Below are 25,181 nucleotides of genomic sequence, written 5' to 3' on the forward strand. Positions count from 1 at the left end.
ACATAGACCTATGGTACATTTACTTTACTTAAAACAAATGACATACCACCCTTGTACCCCACTGCCAGCTTGCCTCTGAAGCTAAGCAGGGTTGGTCCTGGATGGGAGAGCCAGTAGGAGGCTCTCTTTTCTCTGAAAATAAAAAGATTGCAATGCCCCAGGTCAGTGATTGGGGACATTGCCCCAGGTCAGTGATTGGGGACATTGCCCCAGGTCAGTGATTGGGGACATTGCCCTGTGTAGGATGCTTTGGATGTGGTCACTAAAGATCCAATGGCACTTATTGTCGGGGTGTTAACCCTGGTGTCCTGGCTAATTTCACAAAATCACCCTTAAACCATCATGGCCACCTAAAAACCCCATAGCTTCCAATTGGCTCATTCATCCTCCTCCCCCCTGTAACTTCCCTAGGTTGTTGCTGTAAATGAGAATGTGTTCTCAGTCAACTTAGCTGGTAAAAAAAGGGAACAATATAAATGTCTAGGCTATACACAACGAGGAGCAGAACTGATGAACTAAACACTTCTACATGAGTTTGTAGACAGGTTTAACATGTTAAATTACATTTGTCTGTTATGAATGGAATATCGAATGAACACATACAAACGATATGAAACCACAACTGATCTTATCAGCCCTAGGGCCAACTTTTAGCCGACCAGCCTGGCCACTGAGCTCCAGCAAAGCGCTCACAAAACATGCGCCCCCTGCTGCTGACATGAGCGGCACTGCACTCACTGGAGTCGTAGGGAGTTTATGTTTGTAGCTGGCGCTATAGCATTGTTTACGAGTATATTGCAAACATGTTGGTTTTGTTCAGTCACTGGCACAATTGAAAAACGTAAAATACAGTCGCATAATATCTCATAACGAGAAGATAATCGAGTATTGGCTCGAAATTCGATTCAGAAAACACTGGTTTTGTTGACGACTACCGTTAGCAAGCTTTAGCTGTCGCTAAAGTAACTAGCTATGTGATAATCGGCTGTACTAAACACTGGACACCCAGGTAAGCAATGTGTGTATTTTTAAGTCCGATAAATAGATAGCTATTACTTATTTTTTTGCTTGTATGTAGTTTCCACTGACTTACAATTTAACCACACGGGGCACATCATCCTTGGGTTTGTAAACGACTAACGTTAGCATACTTAGCTAGTTAGGAAATGTGTCAAGATGTCATAAAAAAAGTTACCTTTATTTAACTATGCAAGCCAGTTAAGAACAAATGCTTTATTTACCGGGAAACAGTGGGTTAACTGCCTTGTTCAGGGGCAGAACGACAGCGTTTTACCTTGTCAGCTCGGGGATTCGATCCAGTTACCTTTCGGTTACTGGCCCAACGCTCTGTAATAGTCACTAAGCTACCTGTCGCCCCAAAATGTTAACTTACTACTGATAGGCATTTGGCAGTCTCTTAGACACGATTTGACGCGTTTTATGCAACGTGTTAGTGTTCAAATACTGGAGAGTTGAGACCAAATCACGGACGCTGGACAGAGTGGATTTCAGTTGTAACAAAAGACAGTTTTAATGAGTCAGAGATATCTTGTCCCGCAGTTTTACGTGCACGGACCTAGTTCACATAACTCGGCAAGGAGCCAGGTGAAAAAGAGACCTATACAATGGTTACATACATTTTTATACATAGAATAAAGTAGGTGGAGTCTTGTCGTTTCGGTCTTCTTGACTGGTCGGAGGGTTGGAGGCGGGCCTTGCTCTAGCCAGAGCGGGCCCCATTGGTGCACAGCAAAAGTTCTTTGCTCTTGGGACCGGCCAGTTAGAGGGAGATGAGATGTGTGTTTATATAAGGAAGAGGGGGTCAGTCTTATGGCTGGGTGTATGTGTTCTTACGACGGAATGTCTTTGTTTATATGAGCTATGTGTATGAATATTTATATAACAAACGTTAATTTGTTTTTGTAGCTAAGTAATATTTTGGTTTCTGTAACTTAAGGTTTTGTAGAAAAGTAGCTAGCTAACGTTTGTCGGCATCATTCATTTGCTGTCAGGCAATGCTTTTCTGCAGTGACGTGAAAGCACAGAAATAGTAGCAAGTTAGTACAACTAACATTATTTTCTGTCTCCCTTACTGCAGACTGTCCTGGACACCCCGAAGTATGTAGAGTGAACAGGACACATGTCATTCTCACCCTAGCAAAAGGCTTCTGAGATTGTGTTTGACTTATTCCTAGAGTGAGAATTAAGCATATGATTGAACATCAAGTAATAGAGACTGTAGAACAGTGAGCAAGATGTCGATCACAAACACCCCCACAAGCAACGATGCTTGCTTGAGTATTGTGCACAGCCTGATGTGCCACAGACAGGGTGGAGAGAACGAGACATTCGCCAAGCGAGCCATCGAGAGCCTCGTCAAGAAACTGAAGGAGAAGAAAGATGAGCTAGATTCTCTCATCACAGCCATCACCACCAACGGAGCTCACCCCAGCAAGTGTGTCACCATACTGCGCACCTTGGATGGGCGGTTGCAGGTAATGGGGTAGCTGAGTAATTTAATATTATTGCACCAAAAAAATGGTTTATTGGACAAGTTCAGGTAGTCCCTCCCTGTTTCAGTCCCATTGGTGCCTAATGAAATCCAACCTGCTGATAGATAGAAGATATTACACTCACATTACGGGCTGAACTATTTTCTCAGATGACTGCTGTGCTTAGTTCATAACACGTCTTCTCTGTGCTCTCAGGTCGCAGGGCGTAAAGGCTTCCCCCATGTGATCTATGCCACATTGTGGCGGTGGCCTGACCTGCACAAGAATGAACTGAAGCATGTGAAATACTGCCAGTTTGCCTTTGACCTCAAAGCTGACAATGTGTGTGTTAACCCATACCACTACGAGAGGGTGGTATCACCAGGGATTGGTGAGTGGGATTTGTTTTCTCCACTCTCTTGAATACTGTTGTTTAACCCCTCTGAATTTTAAGTTGGATCTTATTTGTGTCCCTCTACTTCTCTTCACAGACCTTTCAGGACTGACTCTTTCAAGCTCAGGTAAGGAAGGGTCTTGCCCTGTACTAATAATTTGCAGTTCACAACAGAGGATTCAAGTGAAGTTCCCCAAAACGTTGACCCTCTCACCCTCCCTGCCCTACCAGGCACACTCATGGTCAAAGATGAGTATGAATTTGAGAACCAGCCATCTCACTCTGGTGCGGATGGCCACCACCAGACCATCCAGCACCAGCCCTCCAGACCAGGGGGTCCCCAGGAGTTGTTCAGCAGCTCGGCTCTGCTCCCTCCCCCTGAGGGCAGCAGCTCAGCCTCTACCTCTGCCTTCTCCAGCCTCGCTGCTGGAGCCTCAAGTGAGATACTGCATTGTGTTTAACCATCCCCTGTCTTGCAGTTCATTACTCCCCTTAAATATAACACTTATTTTGTGGTGAATACACTCCGGACATAAATACAGGATACAGTGGCTCCCTCATACCCCAGTCAGTGTCATGCTGAGAAGCTTTTTCCTTTTTCAGAGGTGTCCTTCCTAATCACTTTTGTTTGTGTGTCTCTGTATTGTGGAGTGTTTGGGTCTGGGGGTGTGTGTGTGTTTGCATATATGTTTTTCCTACCCACTCACTCTGGCCCATCCTGATCCTGCCTCTGTAGCCCAGTCCACTAGCCTTCTGTCAGGGAGCCATAGCACTGAAGGGCTGCGGCAGTTATCCTCAAGGCCAGGCCCAGGGCCTTCACAGGGGCAGAGCGGCTTCTCCCTGGCACAGAGTGCCACATACCATCGCAGTAAGCACCCACACTTGGCCCTCCACATTTCATACAATACCAAGTTTGGGGTTGATTCCATTTGCTTCTTGAATTTACCGAATTTAAATGGAATTGACCCAAGCCCTGTCAAACACCATTAAATTGAGTTGGCACCTGCATCCAACAGCCTAAAAATAACAGCTTAGCACTCACACTGCCTATGTCACGAACAATCACATAAATTACCTGCACTTTCAAACAATCATTACAGGTAGCACTCACATTCATCTGCCTTCCATAGACCATGACAATGGAAACCTACGATGAGTGTAACAAACATTAGGAAATCTTTCCATGACATTTGCTCCCGAACTCCCTAAGGCACTGCATCTCAGTGCAAGAGGCGTCGCTACAGTCCCTGGTTCGAATTCAGGCTGTATCACATCCGGCCGTGATTGGGAGTCCCATAGGGCGGCACACAATTGGCCCAGCGCTGTCCAGGTTTGGCCATCATTGTAAATACGAATTGGTTCTTAACTGACTTACCTAGTTAAATAACAAAATACAAAATAATAATAGACTGACCAGGTGAAAGCTATGATCCCTTGTTGATGTCACCTGTTAAATCAATCAGTGTAGATGAAGGGGAGGTGACCGGTTAAAGAAGGATTTTTAAGCCTTGACATGGAGTGTGTGTGCACCATTCAGAGGGTGAACGGGCAAGACAGAAGATTTAAGTGCCTTTGCACGGGGTGTAGTAGTAGGTGCCAGGCGAACCGGTTTGAGTGTGTCAAGAACTGCCACACTGCTGGGGTTTTCACGCTCAACAGTTCCCCGTGTGTATCAAAAAGGGTCCACCACCCAAAGGCCATCCAGCCAACTTGACACTATGCATTGAAGTCAACATGCGCCAGCATCCCTGTGGAACGCTTTCGACACCTTGAGGAGTTCATGCTCTGACGAATTGAGGCTGTTCAGAGAGCATGAACTCTACAAGGTGCAACTCAATATTAGGAAGGTGTTCCTAATGTTTTGTACACTCAGTGTACTTCCGCCATCCCACAAATTCCTGCCCTGTTGCTTTTCACCGTAACCCCATTTACTTCTCAGAATCTGGATGTTCTCTCAAAAAGCTTTTCAGCATTACCACATTGCCTCTCTAGGGGGTTAATTCCTCCTTGGTCAGTTATATAATTCCTCTCAGCCCTCTGACAGGAGGCCGTTGTTATAGTTCATTAGGTATGTGTTTAGTGTGATTGAGTTATTTTTAGGTCATGGTATTTTCTATCTGTGCTTATGGTCTGATGCAACTGGTGATTGTTCTGATTTCAGATGCCGCCTCAGGCTGGCCGAGAAATGGGAACTTCACCCCCTCAGTGCCTCACCACCAGAATGGGCACCTGCAGCACCACCAACCCATGCCCCACACCCCACACTACTGTGAGTGGCTGTGTTATCCTCCCTCTCTGGGCATATATCTAAGGGTGCTGCCAACATCTGAGCCTTACAGATTATATATCCCTCAAAGCAACAAGCTAACCTTGAACTAATGCAAAAATTGAGTTCTTGTGAAAGGAAAGAGCTGTTTCCCAGAAAGGATGTAAATGTGCACATATAATGTCAAATAGTCAATGTTATGTCATTCAACATTCATTTGTACTCCTTTGATCCGAGCAGTACAAACTACACCAAACAGCACCGTTGTCTTAATTACATGACATTCTCTTCCAGGGATAGTCAACAATGAGATTGCATTCCAGCCCCCCATCTCAAATCATCCGGGTGAGTCTGTGTGAAACGTTACTCAGAGACTTAGTTCTGTATGTACGGTATGTGTCCCCATTTGATCCGGTATGTGTTGTGAAATAGTACAGAGACCATGTGAATTGAATGTGGTAGTGTTGTTTTGTTGTTCCAGCCCCTGACTACTGGTGCTCCATTGCCTACTTTGAGATGGATGTTCAGGTGGGGGAGACGTTCAAGGTTCCGGCCAGCTGCCCCACGGTGACAGTGGATGGGTACGTGGATCCCTCAGGAGGGGACCGCTTCTGCCTGGGCCAGCTCAGCAACGTCCACAGGACAGAGGCCATCGAGAGAGCTAGGTACTCTACTGTCGTGTCTTTGGCTATGGCGGATTAAGTGATATGACCTGCTATTCTATAAAATCCTTTCTCTGTAATTAATATTACCTGATTGAGCTAATCATGTAAATGTAATTAACTAGAAAGTTGGGGCACCACAAAATAATATTTATAGAGCTTTTATCTTCCGAATAAACTCTTAAAGACCTAGTAATATTTTACATCAATAGTAGTCAATATTAATCGTCACCTTATTTCAGTCTCATCTGAAAATGGTAAATTCTTGGTTATCTTCACGAACCCTGGCTAACAAGTTGAATCAGCAATACAAAATTGGGTTTAATTATTTATTTACTAAATACCTAACTAATCACACAGAATTACATATACACAGAATGAATCATACCTTGATTACAAATTATATCATGAAGGAAAACGTTCCTAGCGGTTGGAACAGATATGACAGCTGGTAACCCCCAAAAAATGGTCTGGGTTTGAGTGAAAGAGCGGGAAGACCGAGGAACAAAGGGAGAAGCGATGTCTCTATCGTAAATACAGTATTTTATGCATTCTAAATTACCGCCCATTTGGAAAAGGAAAATGCAATAAATATTTACTCTGAGCTGCGCTTCGGTAAGTTGGTGGTAGATGGAAGGCCGTATTGCCCAACCGAGTCCTTTGTCCTTTGAAGAATGTCTCTTGTGGTAAATTGAATACTTTGTAGTAACGTCGTTGTGTGGTAGACGGGATACTCTGTCTGTTCTTTCCTAGGCCACGTTTGCAGCTGCTGTTGCTAACTCAACGGCTAGGAGGTATCACTTCTGTAGTGAATAAGAGTTCAAAGTTCATCCCATTCGCAACCAAAGCTCACGCTGAGGTTGGCTTCGTTCTGTAGTTGACTTGTTAGTCCTTTTAACGTATGGACCGTCGTCCTCACATCCTCTGGACAGGAGGTTACATTTTCGTCAAGGCTTTATATAGTGGAGCGAGAAGGATGTGTTTGAAAAGTTTTATAACCCATGTCTCTTCACAGGGGCGGGCCACTGATTGAGCAGAGCCCTAACCTTATGAAAACCCAAATCTCTCATATGGAAGCTAAAATTACATTTCATCTCTTCACCAATAATTTTATATTCAAACATTTAAATTGAACAACAATTCCATGTGAATCTGATAACTACAATGTGCAGACTTTCCGCTGTAGAGTTTGTCATCCTATCATTGGTGAGAATGTCTCAGATGACAACCGAACTGACATCATATTCATTAAGTACCACCGCATATGTTCAATTGGTCGGATTACCAGAATCTAGTTCATTTCCCCCCACCTTCTGATGTTCCCAGAATCTCTATGTTAACCAAGGGGTTTTCAAATGTCACATCAGTGGGGAAGAGGTATTTATGACTGTCATAAACCCACCCCAGGCCAAAGTCATGAACCTACCATATCAAATAGAAAAAGGAAAGATTTATAGAACAAGTAATGATTTAATGTCTTTGCTAAATGAAATGACTAAGCAGAACATCATTCATAGTTTTGGAAAAATACACTAGCAAAATGTGAAGGCTTTTACATTATTATTTTACTGTTTGTCTCCGTCTGCTTCTTTCCTTCCTTCCTGGCTTTAGACTTCACATTGGTAAAGGGGTGCAGCTGGAGTGTAAAGGGGAAGGTGACGTGTGGGTGCGTTGCCTTAGTGATCATGCAGTGTTTGTGCAGAGTTATTACTTGGACAGGGAGGCAGGACGGGCCCCTGGAGACGCAGTGCACAAGATCTACCCCAGCGCCTATATCAAGGTGACAGATTTTATTTCAGTATTATTCTAATGTATTCCATTGAGGTTGTGTACTTATTATTATTTATTAATAATAATATTATTATACTTCTATTCTTATTGTTGTCACAAAGTTGAGAGTTGACTACTTGGGAAGGTTTATTGTTTCAAAACAGGTTAAAATCCATTAAGTTTTAGACTGTTGTACCTAGGGATGGTTACACAGTATCCAATAATGATGACGCAAAAACAGGTTTTGAAATTTTTGCAAATGTATTAAAAATAAACATCACATTTCCATAATTATTCATACCCTTTACTCAGTACTTTGTTGAAGCAAGTCTTAGATATGACGCTACAAGCTTGGCACACCTGTATTTGGGGAGTTTCTCCCATTCTTCTCTGCAGATCCTCTTAAGCTCTGTCAGGTTAGATGGGGAGCGTCGCTGCACAGCTATTTTCAGGTCTCTCCAGAGATGTTAGATCAGGTTCAAGTCTGGGCTCTGGCTGGACCACTCAAGGACATTCAGAGACTTGTCCCGAAGCCACTCCTGCATTGTTTTGGTCATGTGCTTAGGGTCGTTGTCGCATTGAAGGTGAACCTTTGCCCCAGTCTGAGGTCCTGAGCACTCTGGAGTAGGTTTTCATCAAGGATCTGTCTCTACTTTGCTCTGTTCATCTTTCCTTCGATCCTGACTAGGCTCCCAGTCCTTGCAACTGAAAAACATCCCCCACAGCATGATGCTAACACCACCATGCTTCACCGTAGGGATGGTGCTAGGTTTCCTCAAAGCGTGACACTTGGCATTCAGGCCGAAGAGTTCCATCTTGGTTTCATTATACCAGAGAATTTTGTTTCTCAAGGTCTGACAGCCCATCAGGTTCCTTTTGGCAAACTCCAAGCAGGCTGTCATGTGCCTTTTACTGAGGAGTGGCTTCCGTCTGGCCACTCTACCATAAATTGGTAGAGTACTGCAGAGATGGTTGTCCTTCTGGAAAGTTCTCCAATCTCCACAGAGGCCACTGTGTTCTTGGGCACCACCAATGCTGCAGAAATGTTTTGGTACCCCTCGACACAATCCTGTCTCGGCACTCTACAGACAATTCCTTTGACCTTATGGCTTGGTTTTTGCTCTGACATGCACTGTCAACTGTGGGACCTTTTATAGGCAGGTGTGTGCCTTTCCAAATCATGACTCCAATCAAGTTGTAGAAACATATCAAAGATGATCAATGAAAACAGGATGCACCTGAGCTCAATTTCGTGTCTCATAGCAAAGGGTCTGAATACTTCTGTAAAATAAGGTATTTCAGTTTTAAGTGTGCAAAAAATCTAAACATGTTTTCACTCTGTCAATATGGGGTATTGTGTGTAGATTGATGAGGAACATTTAGAATAAGGCTGTAATGTAACAATGTGGGAAAAAGGCAAGGGGTCTGAATACTTTCTGAATGCACTGTAAGTATACATTTTTAGAGAAATAAGATTGGTCTATTTCAACAATGAAAAGGCTTGGTCTAAACTAAATGATCAGTTTGCCATTGTTACCTACAAGGAAATCAAATCAAATCAAATTTTATTTGTCACATACACATGGTTAGCAGATGTTAATGCGAGTGTAGCGAAATGCTTGTGCTTCTAGTTCCGACAATGCAGTAATAACCAACGAGTAATCTAACCTAACAATTCCACAACTACTACCTTATACACACAAGTGTAAAGGGATAAAGAATATGTACATAAAGCTATATGAATGAGTGATGGTACAGAGCAGCATAGGCAGGATACAGTAGATGGTATCGAGTACAGTATATACATGAGGTGAGTATGTAAACAAAGTGGCATAGTTAAAGTGGCTAGTGATACATGTATTACATAAGGATGCAGTCGATGATATAGAGTACAGTATATACGTATGCATATGAGATGAATAATGTAGGGTAAGTAACATTATATAAGGTAGCATTGTTTAAAGTGGCTAGTGATATATTTACATAATTTCCCATCAATTCCCATTATTAAAGTGGCTGGAGTTGAGTCAGTGTCAGTGTCAGTGTGTTGGCAGCAGCCACTCAATGTTAGTGGTGGCTGTTTAACAGTCTGATGGCCTTGAGATAGAAGCTGTTTTTCAGTCTCTCGGTCCCAGCTTTGATGCACCTGTACTGACCTCACCTTCTGGATGATAGCGGGGTGAACAGGCAGTGGCTCGGGTGGTCCTTGATGATCTTTATGGCCTTCCTGTAACATCGGGTGGTGTAGGTGTCTTGGAGGGCAGGTAGTTTGCCCCCGGTGATGCGTTGTGCAGACCTCACTACCCTCTGGAGAGCCTTACGGTTGTGGGCGGAGCAGTTGCCGTACCAGGCGGTGATACAGCCCGCCAGGATGCTCTCGATTGTGCATCTGTAGAAGTTTGTGAGTGCTTTTGGTGACAAACCGAATTTCTTCAGCCTCCTGAGGTTGAAGAGGCGCTGCTGCGCCTTCTTCACGATGCTGTCTGTGTGAGTGGACCAATTCAGTTTGTCTGTGATGTGTATGCCGAGGAACTTAAAACTTGCTACCCTCTCCACTACTGTTCCATCGATGTGGATAGGGGGGTGTTCCCTCTGTTTCCTGAAGTCCACAATCATCTCCTTAGTTTTGTTGACGTTGAGTGTGAGGTTATTTTCCTGACACCACACTCCGAGGGCCCTCACCTCCTCCCTGTAGGCCGTCTCGTCGTTGTTGGTAATCAAGCCTACCACTGTTGTGTCGTCCGCCATGGCCCGCCATCGCGGGCCATTTAAATGCCATCGTCCGCCATGGCATTTAAAATTCTGAAGTGACTACGGTTCCAGATTTTTTTTGCCGTAGCAAAAAAAATGAGATTTCTGCGCTAGTGCAGGATTTTTTTTACGCCAGCTTTATTTGTTTATTTATTTTACCTTTATTTAACTAGGCAAGTCAGTTATGAACAAATTCTTATTTTCAATGACGGCCTAGGAACAGTGGGTTAACTGCCTGTTCAGGGGCAGAACGACAGATTTGTACCTTGCCAGCTCGGGGATTCGAACTTGCAACCTTTCGGTTACTAGTCCAACGCTCTAACCACTAGGCTACCCTGCATAGCTGCAGCTCAGTGCTCCGCTGCGTTTTTATTGGCGATGAAAGCCTTTGTCTGGTGTAGCCTACACACTTCATGTTGTACATACATAAAGGACATGGTCGACATGTTCCAACTAATGCATTCCATGTCTCATTAGGCTGTTGAGCATAAGTGCAATTTCATGTTGTTTTCTCAGCAGGAGTTAGGCTACATGCAGCTATTTATTTACATGTTGTACACAAAAGACATGTAACTCTGGCTAATGGCTACATCATCACACAAAATACAGATTGTTTTTTCTCTAATGCAATGTGTAGGGACTGTGTCCTGCATGTGCATCTGCAATATCCGTCACAACAGACAGAGAAGCTTGTAGCCTCCATAGTGGCCTTGAATGCTTGTTCAAATCGCTGCAGGGTTTTTATTTCAGCTGTTTTAGAAACTTCAGAGTGTTCTCTATCCAATACTACTAATAATATGCATATATTAGCATCTGGGACAGAGTAGCAGGCAGTTTATTCTTGACACCTTATTCATCCAAGCTACTCAATACGGCCCCCCTGTCATCAAGAAGTTAAACAAATAAAAACATATTTTATATTTGAGATTCTTCAAAGTAGCCACCCTTTGCACGCTCTTGGCATTCTCTCAACCAGCTTCATGAGGTAGTCACCTGGAAAGCATTTCAATTAGCAGATGTGCCTTGTTAAAAGTTAATTTGTGGATTAATTGTGGTTAATTTCTTTATGCGTTTGAACCAATCAGTTGTGTTGTGACTAGGTAGGGGTGGTATACAGAAGGTAGCCCTATTTGGTAAAAGACCAAGTCCATATTATGGCAGGAACAGCTAAAATAAGCAAAGAGAAACGACAGTCCATTACATTAAGACATGAAGGTCAGTCAATACGGAAAATTGTAAGATTTTTGAAAGTTTCTTCAAGTGCAGTTGCAAAAACCATCAAGCGCTATGATGAAACTGGCTCTCATGAGGACCGCCACAGGAAAGGAAGACCCAGAGTTACCTCGGCTGCAGAGGATAACTAATGAAGTTACCAGACTCAGAAATTGTTCAACTGTTCAGAGGAGACTGCGTGAATCAGAATTGCTGCAAAGAAACACTACTAAAGGACACTGATATGAAGAAGAGACTTGCTTGGGCCAAGAAACACAAGCAATGGACATTAGACGGTTGTAAATCTGTCCTTTGGTCTGATGAGTCCAAATTTGCGATTTTTGGTTCCAACAGCTGTTTCCTTTTGAGAAGCAGAGTAGATGAACGGATGATCTCCACATGTGTGGTTCCCACTGTGAAGCATGGAGGAGTGATGGTGTGGGGGTGCTTTGCTGGTGACACTGTCAGTGATTTATTTAGAATTCAAGGCACACTTAACCAGTATGGCTACCACAGCATTCTGCAGCGATACGCCATCCCATCTGGTTTGCGCAGGGGGACTATAATTTGTTCTTCAACAGGACAATGACCCAACACACTTCCAGGCTGTGTAAGGGCTATTTGACCAATAAAGAGAGTGATTGAGTGCTGCACCAGATGACCGGCATATGTGGGAACTCCTTCAAGTCTGTTGGAAAAGCATTTCAGGTGAAGCAGTTTGAGAGAATGCCAAGAGTGTGCAAAGCTGTCATCAAGGCAAAGGGTGGCTACTTTGAAGAATCTCAAATATAAAATATATTTTGATTTGTATAAAAAAAAAAATTGGTTACTACATGATTCCATATGTGTTATTTCATAGTTTTTGTGTGTTCACTATTATTCCACAATGTAGAAAATAGTAAAAATAAAGAAAAACCCTTGAATGAGTAGGTGTATCCAAACTTTTGACTTGGTACTGCACCTCAAGTGCGCATTACTGCTCTATCACTCAGAGCGCATTGTTGTGTTCGTTCACTCATTCACACACATTTTTCAAAGGTAAACGTTAGGCTTGGGCGGTATCCAGATTTTCATATCGTCTCATGCCTGGATTTACGGTATTACCGGCATAACACACAAAGGGCATTTAAAAAACTAATTTACCAGAATGCTATCAAAATTAGCACAAACTAATAGCGAAATCATATAGCTAAATGCTAACACGCAAAAACGAACAAACTAATTGTAAAGATGGTCATCCAGCTCAAAGTTATACAAGCGTAGCTATTAGCTACCGAATGTGTGGACATTTACAAGCAAAGTGAACGAGAGAAATTATGCAAATGAACAAAGTTGTGATGCATGCTTTTCTGAAGAAAGAGCAGCATCTGTACGCGGAGCAGAGGAGGAGAAAAAAAATGCAGGTAGGAAGCTCAGGGAAAAAATTACTCATCCAGAGCCCTTTGACTTCGGGCAGAAAGCCGTTGTAATATATCTGATGGCAAACATTATTTAGTATCGGCGATAGACAGAACACTATGGACTCACTAGCTTCCGCTTTCTCCCATTGTGCTATTTACAAACAAATGTCATAATGTGACAGGTGAAATGAAGAATGCAATCTGCTTTATCTCCTTACATATTGCACAATTTGAATGCAGGTATTAACTTTAAAAAGTAGCTACAAATATTCAAATTCATAGAAAAACTTAAAGTAAATTGTTTTGAAGGTATTGAAAACCCATCACATGGCTTTTTCCAAATACCCTGATAGACGGTATACCGCCCAAGCCTTGCAAACAACACCTGCAGATCAAAATGCACATGATTTCCTTAATTGTTCCTATTCAATTATCAACAAAATAGACTAATAAATAGCATGGCTGGCTACTACTCCCTGCATTTATTTAGATGAAAGTAGGCTAATTCGCTTGTTTCACTTTGGAGAGGAGAAAAGCATTTCTCTCCCAACACTTATGCCACATTTGTGCGATCAAAATAAACTATCTACATTTCTTTTTATTTTCTAATAATCTGTCGCTCGGTGAACATGCCTAGGCGAGAATAAATAATAGCAAGCAAGCATGAGCTTGTATCACGACATAACAACAGCAACTGCGGAGGACTACAGGAGCGAAGTAGCTACTCTTATCAAGCAAGAAGCAAACCTACATAAACTACTGGGGAACCCACACTCACCTACTTTGTCTTTTTCTTCCACCCCAGTAGCCAGACGCCGCTCTGGTCTGTTGGAAGTTTCAATGCCGTGTCGGCTCTCCACAGCCGACTGGCCAGTGCTAGGCAGGGCCCCATGCCAGAAGGAGTCTCCCCCTTCCCTGGAGAACAGAGCTGCTCTCGACCCAACCAACCAGCCATGAAGGTATATCACTCACCGTGGAAGTCGAAGAAAGCGTCCTCTGGCAACGGGGGTCTCCATGGAGATGTTGAGCCCGGAACTGACACAGACCAGAAACAGCTTTGCCGCCCTGGAGCCAGAGGTTCTGGCGCCTTCGTCCATGGTGGCTTCCCAATCAAGATCGGATCTGGAGGTACCTGCGTCTTCGTCATCAAATCAAATCAAATGTATTTATATAGCCCTTCGTACATCAGCTGATATCTCAAAGTGCTGTACAGAAACCCAGCCTAAAACCCCAAACAGCAAGCAATGCAGGTGTAGAAGCACGGTGGCTAGGAAAAACTCCCTAGAAAGGCCAAAACCTAGGAAGAAACCTAGAGAGGAACCAGGCTATGTGGGGTGGCCAGTCCTCTTCTGGCAGTGCCGGGTGGAGATTATAACAAAACATGGTCAAGATGTTCAAATGTTCATAAATGACCAGCATGGTCGAATAATAATAAGGCAGAATAGTTGAAACTGGAGCAGCAGCACAGTCAGGTGGACTGGGGACAGCAAGGAGTCATCATGTCAGGTATTCCTGGGGCATGGTCCTAGGGCTCAGGTCCTCCGAGAGAGAGAAAGAAAGAGAGAATTAGAGAGAGCATATGTGGGATGGCCAGTCCTCTTCTGGCTGTGCCGGGTGGAGATTATAACAGAACATGGCCAAGATGTTCAAATGTTCATAAATGACCAGCATGGTCGAATAATAATAAGGCAGAACAGTTGAAACTGGAGCAGCAGCACAGCCAGGTGGACTGGGGACAGCAAGGAGTCATCATGTCAGGTAGTCCTGGGGCATGGTCCTAGGGCTCAGGTCCTCCGAGAGAGAGAAAGAGAGAAGGAGAGAATTAGAGAACGCACACTTAGATTCACACAGGACACCGAATAGGACGGGGGGGGGGGGGGCGCCAACCCAGACAGGATGACCACATCAGTGACTCAACCCACTCAGGTGATGCACCCCCTCCAGGGACGGCATGAGAGAGCCCCAGTAAAGCCAGTGACTCAGCCCCTGTAATAGGGTTAGAGGCAGAGAATCCCAGTGGAAAGAGGGGAACCGGCCAGGCAGAGACAGCAAGGGCGGTTCGTTGCTCCAGAGCCTTTCCGTTCACCCTCCCACTCCTGGGCCAGACTACACTCAATCATATGACCCACTGAAGAGATGAGTCTTCAGTAGAGACTTAAAGGTTGAGACCGAGTTTGCGTCTCTGACATGGGTAGGCAGACCGTTCCATAAAAATGGAGCTCTATAGGAGAAAGCCCTGCCTCCAGCTGTTTGCTTAAAAATTCTAGGGACAATTAGGAGGCCAGCGTCTTGTGACCGTAGCGTACGTGTAGGTATGTACGGCAGGACCAAATCAGAGAGATAGGTAGGAGCAAGCCCATGTAATGCTTTGTAGGTTAGCAGTAAAACCTTGAAATCAGCCCTTGCTTTGACAGGAAGCCAGTGTAGAGAGGCTAGCACTGGAGTAATATGATCAAATTTTTTGGTTCTAATCAGGATTCTAGCAGCCGTATTTAGCACTAACTGAAGTTTATTTAGTGCTTTATCCAGGTAGCCGGAAAGTAGAGCATTGCAGTAGTCTAACCTGGAAGTGACAAAAGCATGGATTAATTTTTCTGCATCATTTTTGGACAGAAAGTTTCTGATTTTTGCAATGTTACGTAGATGGAAAAAAGCTGTCCTTGAAATGGTCTTGATATGTTCTTCAAAAGAGAGATCAGGGTCCAGAGTAACGCCGAGGTCCTTCACAGTTTTATTTGAGACGACTGTACAACCATTAAGATTAATTGTCAGATTCAACAGAAGATCTCTTTGTTTCTTGGGACCTAGAACAAGCATCTCTGTTTTGTCCGAGTTTAAAAGTAGAAAGTTTGCAGCCATTCACTTCCTTATGTCTGAAACACATTCTTCTAGCAAGGGCAATTTTGGGGCTTCACCATGTTTAATTGAAATGTACAGCTGTGTGTCATCCGCAAAGCAGTGAAAGTTAACATTATGTTTTCGAATAACATCCCCAAGAGGTAAAATATATAGTGAAAACAATAGTGGTCCTAATACGGAACCTTGAGGAACACCGACATTTACAGTTGATTTGTCAGAGGACAAACCATTCACAGAGACAAACTGATATCTTTCCGACAGATAAGATCTAAACCAGGCCAGAACTTGTCCGTGTAGACCAATTTGGGTTTCCAATCTCTCCAAAAGAATGTGGTGATCGATGGTATCAAAAGCAGCACTAAGGTCTAGGAGTCCTCAATTCTGTCTCCCTCTGCAGTGGCTTCTACCTTCGGGTTCAGATCCTCGGAGCTCCCAGCCTCACTAGACCTCGAGGCTGCCTGAGAGACTGACCCATTCAACATCACCAGCTGTCATCATAGGCAGCTCTATGGTGAGAAACATCTTGGTCCCCAAGGCAAAAACCCTGTGCTACCCAGGCGCACGAGTACAGGACATAACAAGGCTGCTTCTGACTGTTCTACCACAGATGCCGGGAGCTGACATTGTTGTAGTCCGTGTGGGGTCAAACGACATCAGGTGGGCTAGCTCGGAACATTTGAAAATGGATTTTAAAGAACTGATTTTAGCATTAAAAGACTCCAAAAAACTGCCAATTTCAGGTCCGGTACCATCGTTGGGCATTACACATCTGGCTAAAAGACGACTGTAGCTCTGCTGGAGTCACTTTTATTGATAACTTTGACACCTTCTTGAAACAGAAGATACTCTACAGGAATGAGGGAGTCCATCCAAATCATCTTGGCTCCTGGACTCTGTCCATGCATTTCAAGGCTGTGTTGAAACAATGACTTGTAAATGATCCAAGACCTGCTCAGTTAATCCCTACCATTGTGATAATTAGTCGTCATAATGCTGCATCAAATGTACATGATCTTAGGGGCATTGGCAAACACAATGTAAGTAATTTAATTTATGTACCCCTAATTGCACCAAATACATCTGTTTATCCTACAGCTATTGTAAGCAGTAATCATGAGCCGAAAACCAAAGTTACTTTGAAGAATATATGCAAATGAACTGAGGCGGTGTGCAATAGTAGGAAGACCACTTTATGCAGCTCATTTATGCAGCTCATCCTGTACTATCAGCTCCAATGTAAATAACATGAGTAAGTCTACCTCTGATAAGCTTCCCAGTAAAGCATTAAAAACAATCAAACAACCCAGAAAAGTGCTAAAAATTGCCCATATTAACGTATGTAGCCTAAGAAACAAGGTCCATGAAGTCAATAACTTGCTTGTAACAGATGACATTCATATTCTGACTCTCAAACTCACTTAGATAATACCTTTGATACAATGGTAGCAATACATGGTTATGCCAACTGTTGCAGTCTATATTCAGAACCATATTCCTGTGAAGCTTAGATGAGGAATGGAAAAATTGTATGGTTGAGAGGGATGAGGCAAAAGGTATGGCAATTAAGTCTGGCAGCTCAACTGATTGGCAAATGTACTGCAAATTAAGAAACCATGTGACTAAATTTAAATGAAAATAAAAATAAACTACACTATGAAACAAAGAAATGTATATAAAGAATGATAGTAAAAAGCTTTGGGGCACCTTAAATGGAATCTTGGGGGGAAAAAGCAAACTCGGCTCATTCATTACAAAGCCCACTGATATTGCAAACTACTTTAATGACTTTTTCATTGGCAAGATAAGCAAACTTAGGGATGACAGGCTAGCAACAAACACTGATGATAGACAATTGTACTTTTGAATTCTGTAAAGTCAGTGTGGAAGAGGTGAAAAAATGTATGTCAGCTTTTGACATTAGTGCAGCCTTTGACATTATTGATAATAGTCTGCTGCTGGAAAAAACGTATGTGTTATGGCTTTACACCCCCTGCTATAATGTGGATAAAGAGTTAGACAAGTAACACCCTCTGTGTTCTGTTACTTCCAGCCTCTCAAGTATGATCCAGTTAGAATCAGGAATTCCCCAGGGTAACTGTTTAGGCCCCTTGATTTTTCAATTGTTACTAACGACATGCCATTGACTTTGAGTAAAGCCAGAGTGTCTGTGTATAGCGTTGAGTCATCTGCATACATATCAGCTACTACAGCGACTGAAATGACTGCAACACTCAACAAAGAGCTGCAGTTAGTTTCAGAGTGGGTGGCAAGGAATAAGTTAGCCCTAAATATTTCTAAAACTAAAAGCATTGTATTTGGAACAAAACACTCACTAAACGCTAAACCTCAACTAAACCTTGAAATAAATAATGTGGAAATTGAGCAAGTTGAGATGACTAAACTGCTTGGAGTAACCTTAGATTGTAAACTGTCATGGTCAAAACATATTGATGCAGTAGTAGTTAAGATGGGGAGAAGTCTGTCTATAATAAAGCGATGCTCTGCCTTAACAACACTATCAACAAGGCAGGTTGTACAGGCCCTAGTTTTATCGCACCTTGACTACTGTTCAGTCCTGTGGTCAGGTGCCACAAAAAAGGACTTAGGAAAATTGCAATTGGCTCAGAACAGGGCAGCACAGCTGGCTCTTAGATGTACACAGAGAGCTAATATTCATAGTATGCATGTCAATATCTCCTGGTTGAAAGCGGAGGAGCGATTGACTTCATCACTACTTTTATTTATGAGAGGTATTGACATGTTGAATGCACCGAGCTGTCTGCCTAAACTACTGGCACACAGCTAGGACACCCATGCATACCCCACAAGACATGCCACAAGAGGCCTCTTCACAGTCCCCAGAACAAACTATGGGAGGCACACAGTACTACATAGAGCCATGACTACATGGAATTCTATTCCACATCAAGTAACTGATGCAAGCAGTAAAATTAGATTTAAAAAACATCTTATGGAACAGCGGGGACTGTGAAGCAACACAAACATTGGCATAGACACATGCATACACACACAATAACATACACACTATACATACACACGGATTTAGTACTGTAGATATGTGGTAGTGGTGGAGTAGGGGCTTGAGGGCACACAGTGTGTTGTGAAATCTGTGAATGTATTAAAATGTTTTTAAAATTGTATAAACTGCCTTCATTTTGCTGCTTTGGCAGCAGCTAATGGGGATCCGTAATAAATACAGATGTCGTCAGCAATGGAATAATTATAAGAACAGACAAACTAGTCTACTGAACAACGTCAAGTAGCCAGACAAAAACAACTATATGGCCTCTGCAAAGTCGACAGGAAATAACTGCATTGAACAACGACTAGCTACGAATTCTGATTCATACACAATGTTTGGAGAAGAGGATACTTGTGCCCTGAGACGTTTGACTGAGTGAAACAGAGCCGCGAGTGTGTCTGTGGGGAAATGAGAGCAGAGGGAAAATGGCTTGTTCTGATCCAATCGTTGCAGCAGGCTCATCCGATACCCTGACAGAAGAACTAGCCAATAATTGTTTAGAGTGCACATCGCTTCACACTGAGTGAAAGAGATGTGTGCTGGCAGCTGAAAATGACCTTTTTTCTGAACACAGATAATTACCAAAAATACTCATGTCATAATCGTATTTGTAACATTCTCCATATCCATTAGGATACTTGTTTTGTCTGAGTACTCGGCACAGCCCTAATTTTGACAATCTGGATATCTGGAAAAAATGTCATGATTTGAATAGTGAAGTTATTTCAGATGCCCATCCCTCGTTGAACCCCTATCCCTTCTACCCCATTGTGTGTAGGCCCTAACCCTGCCTTTCCCCCTTGTGATGTGCAGGTGTTTGACCTGCGTCAGTGCCACAGGCAGATGCAACAGCAGGCAGCCACAGCCCAGGTGGCAGCCGCAGCACAGGCAGCAGCAGTGGCTGGAAACATCCCCGGGCCTGGCTCTGTGGGAGGCATCGCGCCCGCCATTAGTGAGTCTCTCTACATACTATTCATCCTTTAACCTGTCTGCCCAGCAATATATCAATTTGTCTTGTCTCAGAGCATCTCAGGACCTCACAGAAATGCGAAAGTGTATGTACTGTCTCAGATATGAAACTCTATATTCCCCCGAGTAGGTGGTGAATAACTGAGTGATTCATTCTGTCTGGTGTACAGTGAGGGAAAAAAGTATTTGATCCCCTGCTGATTTTGTACGTTTGCCCACTGACAAAGAAGTGACCAGTCTATAATTTTAATGGTAGGTTTATTTGAACAGTGAGAAACAGAAAAACAAAACAAAAAATCCAGAAAAATGCATGTCAAAAATGTTATGAATGGATTTGCATTTTAATGAGGGAAATAAGTATTTGACCCCTTTGCAAGACATGACTTAGTACTTGGTGGCAATCAGAGGTCAGATGTTTCTTGTAGTTGGCCACCAGGTTTGCACACATCTCAGGAGGGATTTTGTCCCACTCCTCTTTGCAGATCTTCTCCAAGTCATTAAGGTTTCGAGGCTGACGTTTGGCAACTCGAACCTTCAGCTCCCTCCACAGATTTTCTATGGGATTAAGGTCTGGAGACTGGCTAGGCCACTCCAGGACCTTATTGTGCTTCTTTGTGAGCCACTCCTCTGTTGCCTTGGCCGTGTGTTTTGGGTCATTGTCATGCTGGAATACCCATCCACGACCCATTTTCAGTGCCCTGGCTGAGGGAAGGAGGTTCTCACCCAAGATTTGACTGTACATGGCCCCGTCCATCGTCCCTTTGATGCGGTGAAGTTGTCCTGTCCCCTTAGCAGAAAAACACCCCCAAAGCATAATGTTTCCACCTCCATGTTTGACGGTGGGGATGGTGTTCTTGGGGTCATAGGCAGCATTCCTCCTCCGAACACGGTGAGTTGAGCTCCATTTTGGTCTCATCTGACCACAACACTTTCACCCAGTTGTCCTGTGAATCATTCAGATGTTCATTGGCAAACTTCAGACGGGCATGTGCAGTGGGGCAAAAAAGTATTTAGTCAGCCACCAATTGTGCAAGTTCTCCCACTTAAAAAGATGAGAGAGGCCTGTAATTTTCATCATATGTACACTTCAACTATGACAGAGAAAATGAGAAAAAAAATCCAGAAAATCACATTGTAGGATTTTTAATTAATTTATTTGCAAATTATGGTGGAAAATAAGTATTTGGTCAATAACAAAAGTTTATCTCAATACTTTGTTATATACCCTTTGTTGGCAATGACAGAGGTCAAATGTTTTCTGTAAGTCTTCACAAGGCTTTCACACACTGTTGCTGGTATTTTGGCCCATTCCTCCATGCAGATCTCCTCTAGAGTAGTGATGTTTTGGGGCTGTTGCTGGGCAACACGGACTTTCAACTCCCTCCAAAGATTTTCTATGGGGTTGAGACTGGCTAGGCCACTCCAGGACCTTGAAATGCTTCTTACGAAGCCACTCCTTCGTTGCCCGGGCGGTGTGTTTGGGATCATTGTCATGCTGAAAGACCCAGCCACGTTTCATCTTCAATGCCCTTGCTGATGGAAGGAGGTTTTCAATCAAAATCTCACGATACATGGCCCCATTCATTCTTTCCTTTACACGGATCAGTCGTCCTGGTCCCTTTGCAGAAAAACAGCCCCAAGGCATGATGTTTCCACCCCCATGCTTCACAGTAGGTATGGTGTTCTTTGGATGCAACTCAGCATTCTTTGTCCTCCAAACACGACGAGTTGAGTTTTTACCAAAAAGTTATATTTTGGTTTCATCTGACCATATGACATTCTCCCAATCTTCTTCTGGATCATCCAAATGCTCTCTAGCAAACTTCAGACGGGCCTGTACATGTACTGGCTTAAGCAGGCGGACACGCCTGGCACTGCAGGATTTGATTCCCTGGCGGCGTAGTGTGTTACTGATGGTAGGCTTTGTTACTTTGGTCCCAGCTCTCTGCAGGTCATTCACTAGGTCTCCCCGTGTGGTTCTGGGATGTTTGCTCACCGTTCTTGTGATCATTTTGACCCTACGGTGTGAGATCTTGCGTGGAGCCCCAGATCGAGGGAGATTATCAGTGGTCTTGTATGTCTTCCATTTCTTAATAATTGCTCCCACAGTTGATTTCTTCAAACCAAGCTGCTTACCTATTGCAGATTCAGTCCCAGCCTGGTGCAGGTCTACAATTTTGTTTCTGGTGTCCTTTGACAGCTCTTTGGTCTTGGCCATAGTGGAGTTTGGAGTGTGACTGTTAGGAGGTTGTGGACAGGTGTCTTTTATACTGATAACAAGTTCAAACAGGTGCCATTAATACAGGTAACGAGTGGAGGACAGGGGAGCCTCTTAAAGAAGAAGTTACAGGTCTGTGAGATCCAGAAATCTTGCTTGTTTGTAGGTGACCAAATACTTATTTTCCACCATAATTTGCAAATAAATTCATTAAAAATCCTAGTATGGGATTTTCTGGAATTTTTTTTCTAATTTTGTCTGTCATAGTTGAAGTGTACCTATGATGAAAATTACAGGCCTCATCTTTTTAAGTGGGAGAACTTGCACAATTGGTGGCTGACTAAATATTTTTTTGCCCCACTGTATATGTGCTTTCTTGAGCCAGGGGGACCTTGCGGGCGCTGCAGGATTTCAGTCCTTCACGGCGTAGTGTATTACCAATTGTTTTGTTGGTGACTATGGTCCCAGCTGCTTTGAGATCATTGACAAGATCCTCCCGTGTAGTTCTGGGCTGATTCCTCATCGTTCTCATGATCATTGCAACTCCACTAGGTGAGATCTTGCATGGAGCCCCAGGCCGAGGGAGATTGACAGTTATTTTGTGTTTCTTCCATTTGCGAATAATCGCACCAACTGTTGTTACCTTCTCACCAAGCTGCTTGACGATGGTCTTGTAGCCCATTCCAGCCTAGTGTAGGTCTACAATCTTGTCCCTGACATCCTTGGAGAGCTCTTTGGTCTTGGCCATGGTGGAGAGTTTGGAATCTGATTGATTGCTTCTGTGGATAGGTGTCTTTTATACAGGTAACAAACTGAGATTAGGAGCACTCCCTTTAAGAGTGTGCTCCTAATCTCAGCTCGTTACCTGTATAAAAGACACCTGGGAGCCAGAAATATTTCTGATTGAGAGGGGGTCAAATACTTATTTCCCTCCATTAAAATGCAAATCAATTCATAACATTTTTGACATGCGTTTTTCTGGATTTTTTGTTGTTATTCTGTCTCTCATTGTTCAAATAAGCCTACCATTAAAATTATAGACTCAACATTTCTTTGTCAGTGGGCAAAGGTACAAAATCAGCAGGGGATCAAATACTTTTTTCCCTCACTGTAGCACTAAACTACAACCTCTAACCACTGAGTGTTTTTAACCCCCATCCTCCAGGTATGTCTGCGGCTGCGGGTATAGGAGTGGATGACCTGCGCAGGCTGTGTATCCTGAGAATGAGTTTTGTGAAGGGCTGGGGGCCTGACTATCCCCGGCAGAGCATCAAAGAGACACCGTGCTGGATTGAGATCCATCTCCACCGGGCCCTGCAGCTACTGGATGAGGTGCTGCACACCATGCCCATCGCTGACCCTCAGCCCTTGGACTGAGTTATAGAACTGCAACACATTCACGAACTGTCCATAGCCAGCCAACCCTTGAACTGACTGATGGACTGCCCATGCCCCGTAGGCTAGTCCATCTTAACTATTTATCATCCCGCTGTCTGCTGTGCTGAATGGGATGAGAGAGCAGAGGAATATATATGATTTATATTTTCTACCCGCTGGCATCACAGCTAGCCAGAGTTTCCGCTCTGAAGATACCAGCTCATGAATCCGTTTTCTACTCGCCTCAGAATCAGGATACACAGTCATGACTCATGGATGCTTTTCATTCTCTTTTTCTATTCATAAATATCTATTTTCATATCTTCCTATTCATGTCAGTTTATATACTGTATTTTTGAGTTGTCAATGCTATGTTTTTTAAATGACATTAGCTTAAATGAGAACTTTATTGGTTTACTTTTCATGTGCTTGTTTTCAGTATGGTGTGTCTTGTTGATTGTTTAGAAAATGTATTTCGATATACAGTGTGAGGGTGGTTTCCACATTTATATTTGAAAGTAGGTATGTGTGTCTCAGAATATTCAGCTTTTGTAGCAATGAGTGTGATCCAGGCCAGAGCTTTTGGAAGATGGTGTTCACATCACTGACTTAAATGAATATTTCAGATGCCTCAATGTCTAGACAGATGGCGGTTGTACATTTCAGTTTCGGTCCATTTTTATCTCCACTATAAGTTCTGTAATCATGACTTGGAATAATTGACTTAAGGGCTGTGATGATACCAATATCGCAATATTTTTTCCCATGGCAAAAATGAAAACATGAAGCAAACCAAACTCTTTGATCCTTTTAAAAACCTGCTGTATGGAAAATATTTTGCTATAGCTTGGAGAGAAAAAATAAATTGAACTCTGGATGACATGTTTGTGTTCAACCATAGGGCTGTTTTCCTAAAGAAGTTAAATCTGCTTTGTTTTGTTTCCTTGCCATGACGCTAACGAGTATTGCGATACTGCTATCGTCCCACCCTGGACTTGTGATAACATTCCTTAGAGATATTGGAGGAAAGTCTGAAGCCATATGAAACGTGTAAATGGGTCATAGCAGTCATGTGAAACTTGTAAATGCATGTTTTTAAGACCAGATTCTGCATTTGAGAATATTAGCAATCATGTGGTTCTGGATTACTTGTCAGTTTAATATTGTATACTCATTTTGCTACCTAATTATGACCATCATGTTTTAAAGAAAGTTAGAAAATGATATGTAGGCTAAGGAAACAGTGCTCATTCTCTACCTATTATTAATGGAAATCAAATGTATTATATTGAATGTGTATAATTTCTGTTTGGTGTTATCACATAGCTGTTCCACAGAGCAAGATTTTTGGACGTTGGTTGGTATCTTTTGGTATTTTTTATATTAGTCCACTGGTAAGACATAACCTGACATGCAAAACATTATGGACAAAAGATATAGGATTTTTAAGAAGCTAACAAAAACAACTGGAAACTCGAGCTCCGACTGGAAAAAATAGTTTTTAACGGTCATCCAATTTGGGAACACTGACCTCTTTCTAGAACTCACTTTCCGACCTGAAGATCACTGACGTCATTATTTCTCAGAGCTCCCAGTTGTCTTGAACACACCACAAGTGTCACTTGTCACATTAAGTTTTGTATCATTTATCTTGAACACTTGACTGCTGACATTCAAAACATTTTGGGACTGTATTGACTGGAATAATGGAAAAAAAGACCAAAAGATGGTTTGAGTAGATATTTCCTCTAAGCAGCGGGTGGTTGTC

The 25,181-nt window shown here is 43.0% G+C and overlaps 1 protein-coding gene across 2 annotated transcripts; it reads left to right on the plus strand.

Annotated features, from left to right (window-relative positions):
- Positions 1-709: 709 nt before the first annotated feature.
- Positions 710-24,710, plus strand: LOC139422869 (mothers against decapentaplegic homolog 4-like). 2 transcript variants are annotated; one of them, XM_071174296.1, is made up of 12 exons: positions 719-1,009; positions 2,099-2,495; positions 2,709-2,883; positions 2,984-3,013; positions 3,118-3,324; positions 3,623-3,754; positions 5,048-5,155; positions 5,447-5,497; positions 5,634-5,817; positions 7,426-7,594; positions 19,663-19,801; positions 23,202-24,710. In XM_071174296.1, the coding sequence occupies exons 2-12, from the start codon at positions 2,256-2,258 to the stop codon at positions 23,411-23,413; spliced, it is 1,647 nt and encodes a 548-aa protein (XP_071030397.1). In that variant the 5' UTR covers positions 719-1,009; positions 2,099-2,255; the 3' UTR covers positions 23,414-24,710. The 2 variants fall into 2 exon arrangements, with proteins under 2 accessions (XP_071030398.1, XP_071030397.1); XM_071174297.1 differs by lacking the exon at positions 3,623-3,754 and having other exon boundaries at positions 710-1,009.
- Positions 24,711-25,181: the final 471 nt, after the last annotated feature.

The sequence above is a fragment of the Oncorhynchus clarkii genome, chromosome 12 (assembly GCF_045791955.1).
Source record: "Oncorhynchus clarkii lewisi isolate Uvic-CL-2024 chromosome 12, UVic_Ocla_1.0, whole genome shotgun sequence".
Lineage (NCBI taxonomy): Eukaryota > Metazoa > Chordata > Actinopteri > Salmoniformes > Salmonidae > Oncorhynchus > Oncorhynchus clarkii.

What these genes read in the sequence shown, in the direction of transcription:
- LOC139422869 (XM_071174296.1), top strand. Translation starts at nt 2,256, where the DNA reads ATGTCGATCACAAACACCCCCACAAGCAACGATGCTTGCTTGAGTATT. An exon ending in GAGGCCATCGAGAGAGCTAG is followed by an intron (nt 5,818 to 7,425) that starts GTACTCTACTGT and finishes TCCTGGCTTTAG; the next exon opens with ACTTCACATTGGTAAAGGGG. An exon ending in ACCCCAGCGCCTATATCAAG is followed by an intron (nt 7,595 to 19,662) that starts GTGACAGATTTT and finishes TGTGATGTGCAG; the next exon opens with GTGTTTGACCTGCGTCAGTG.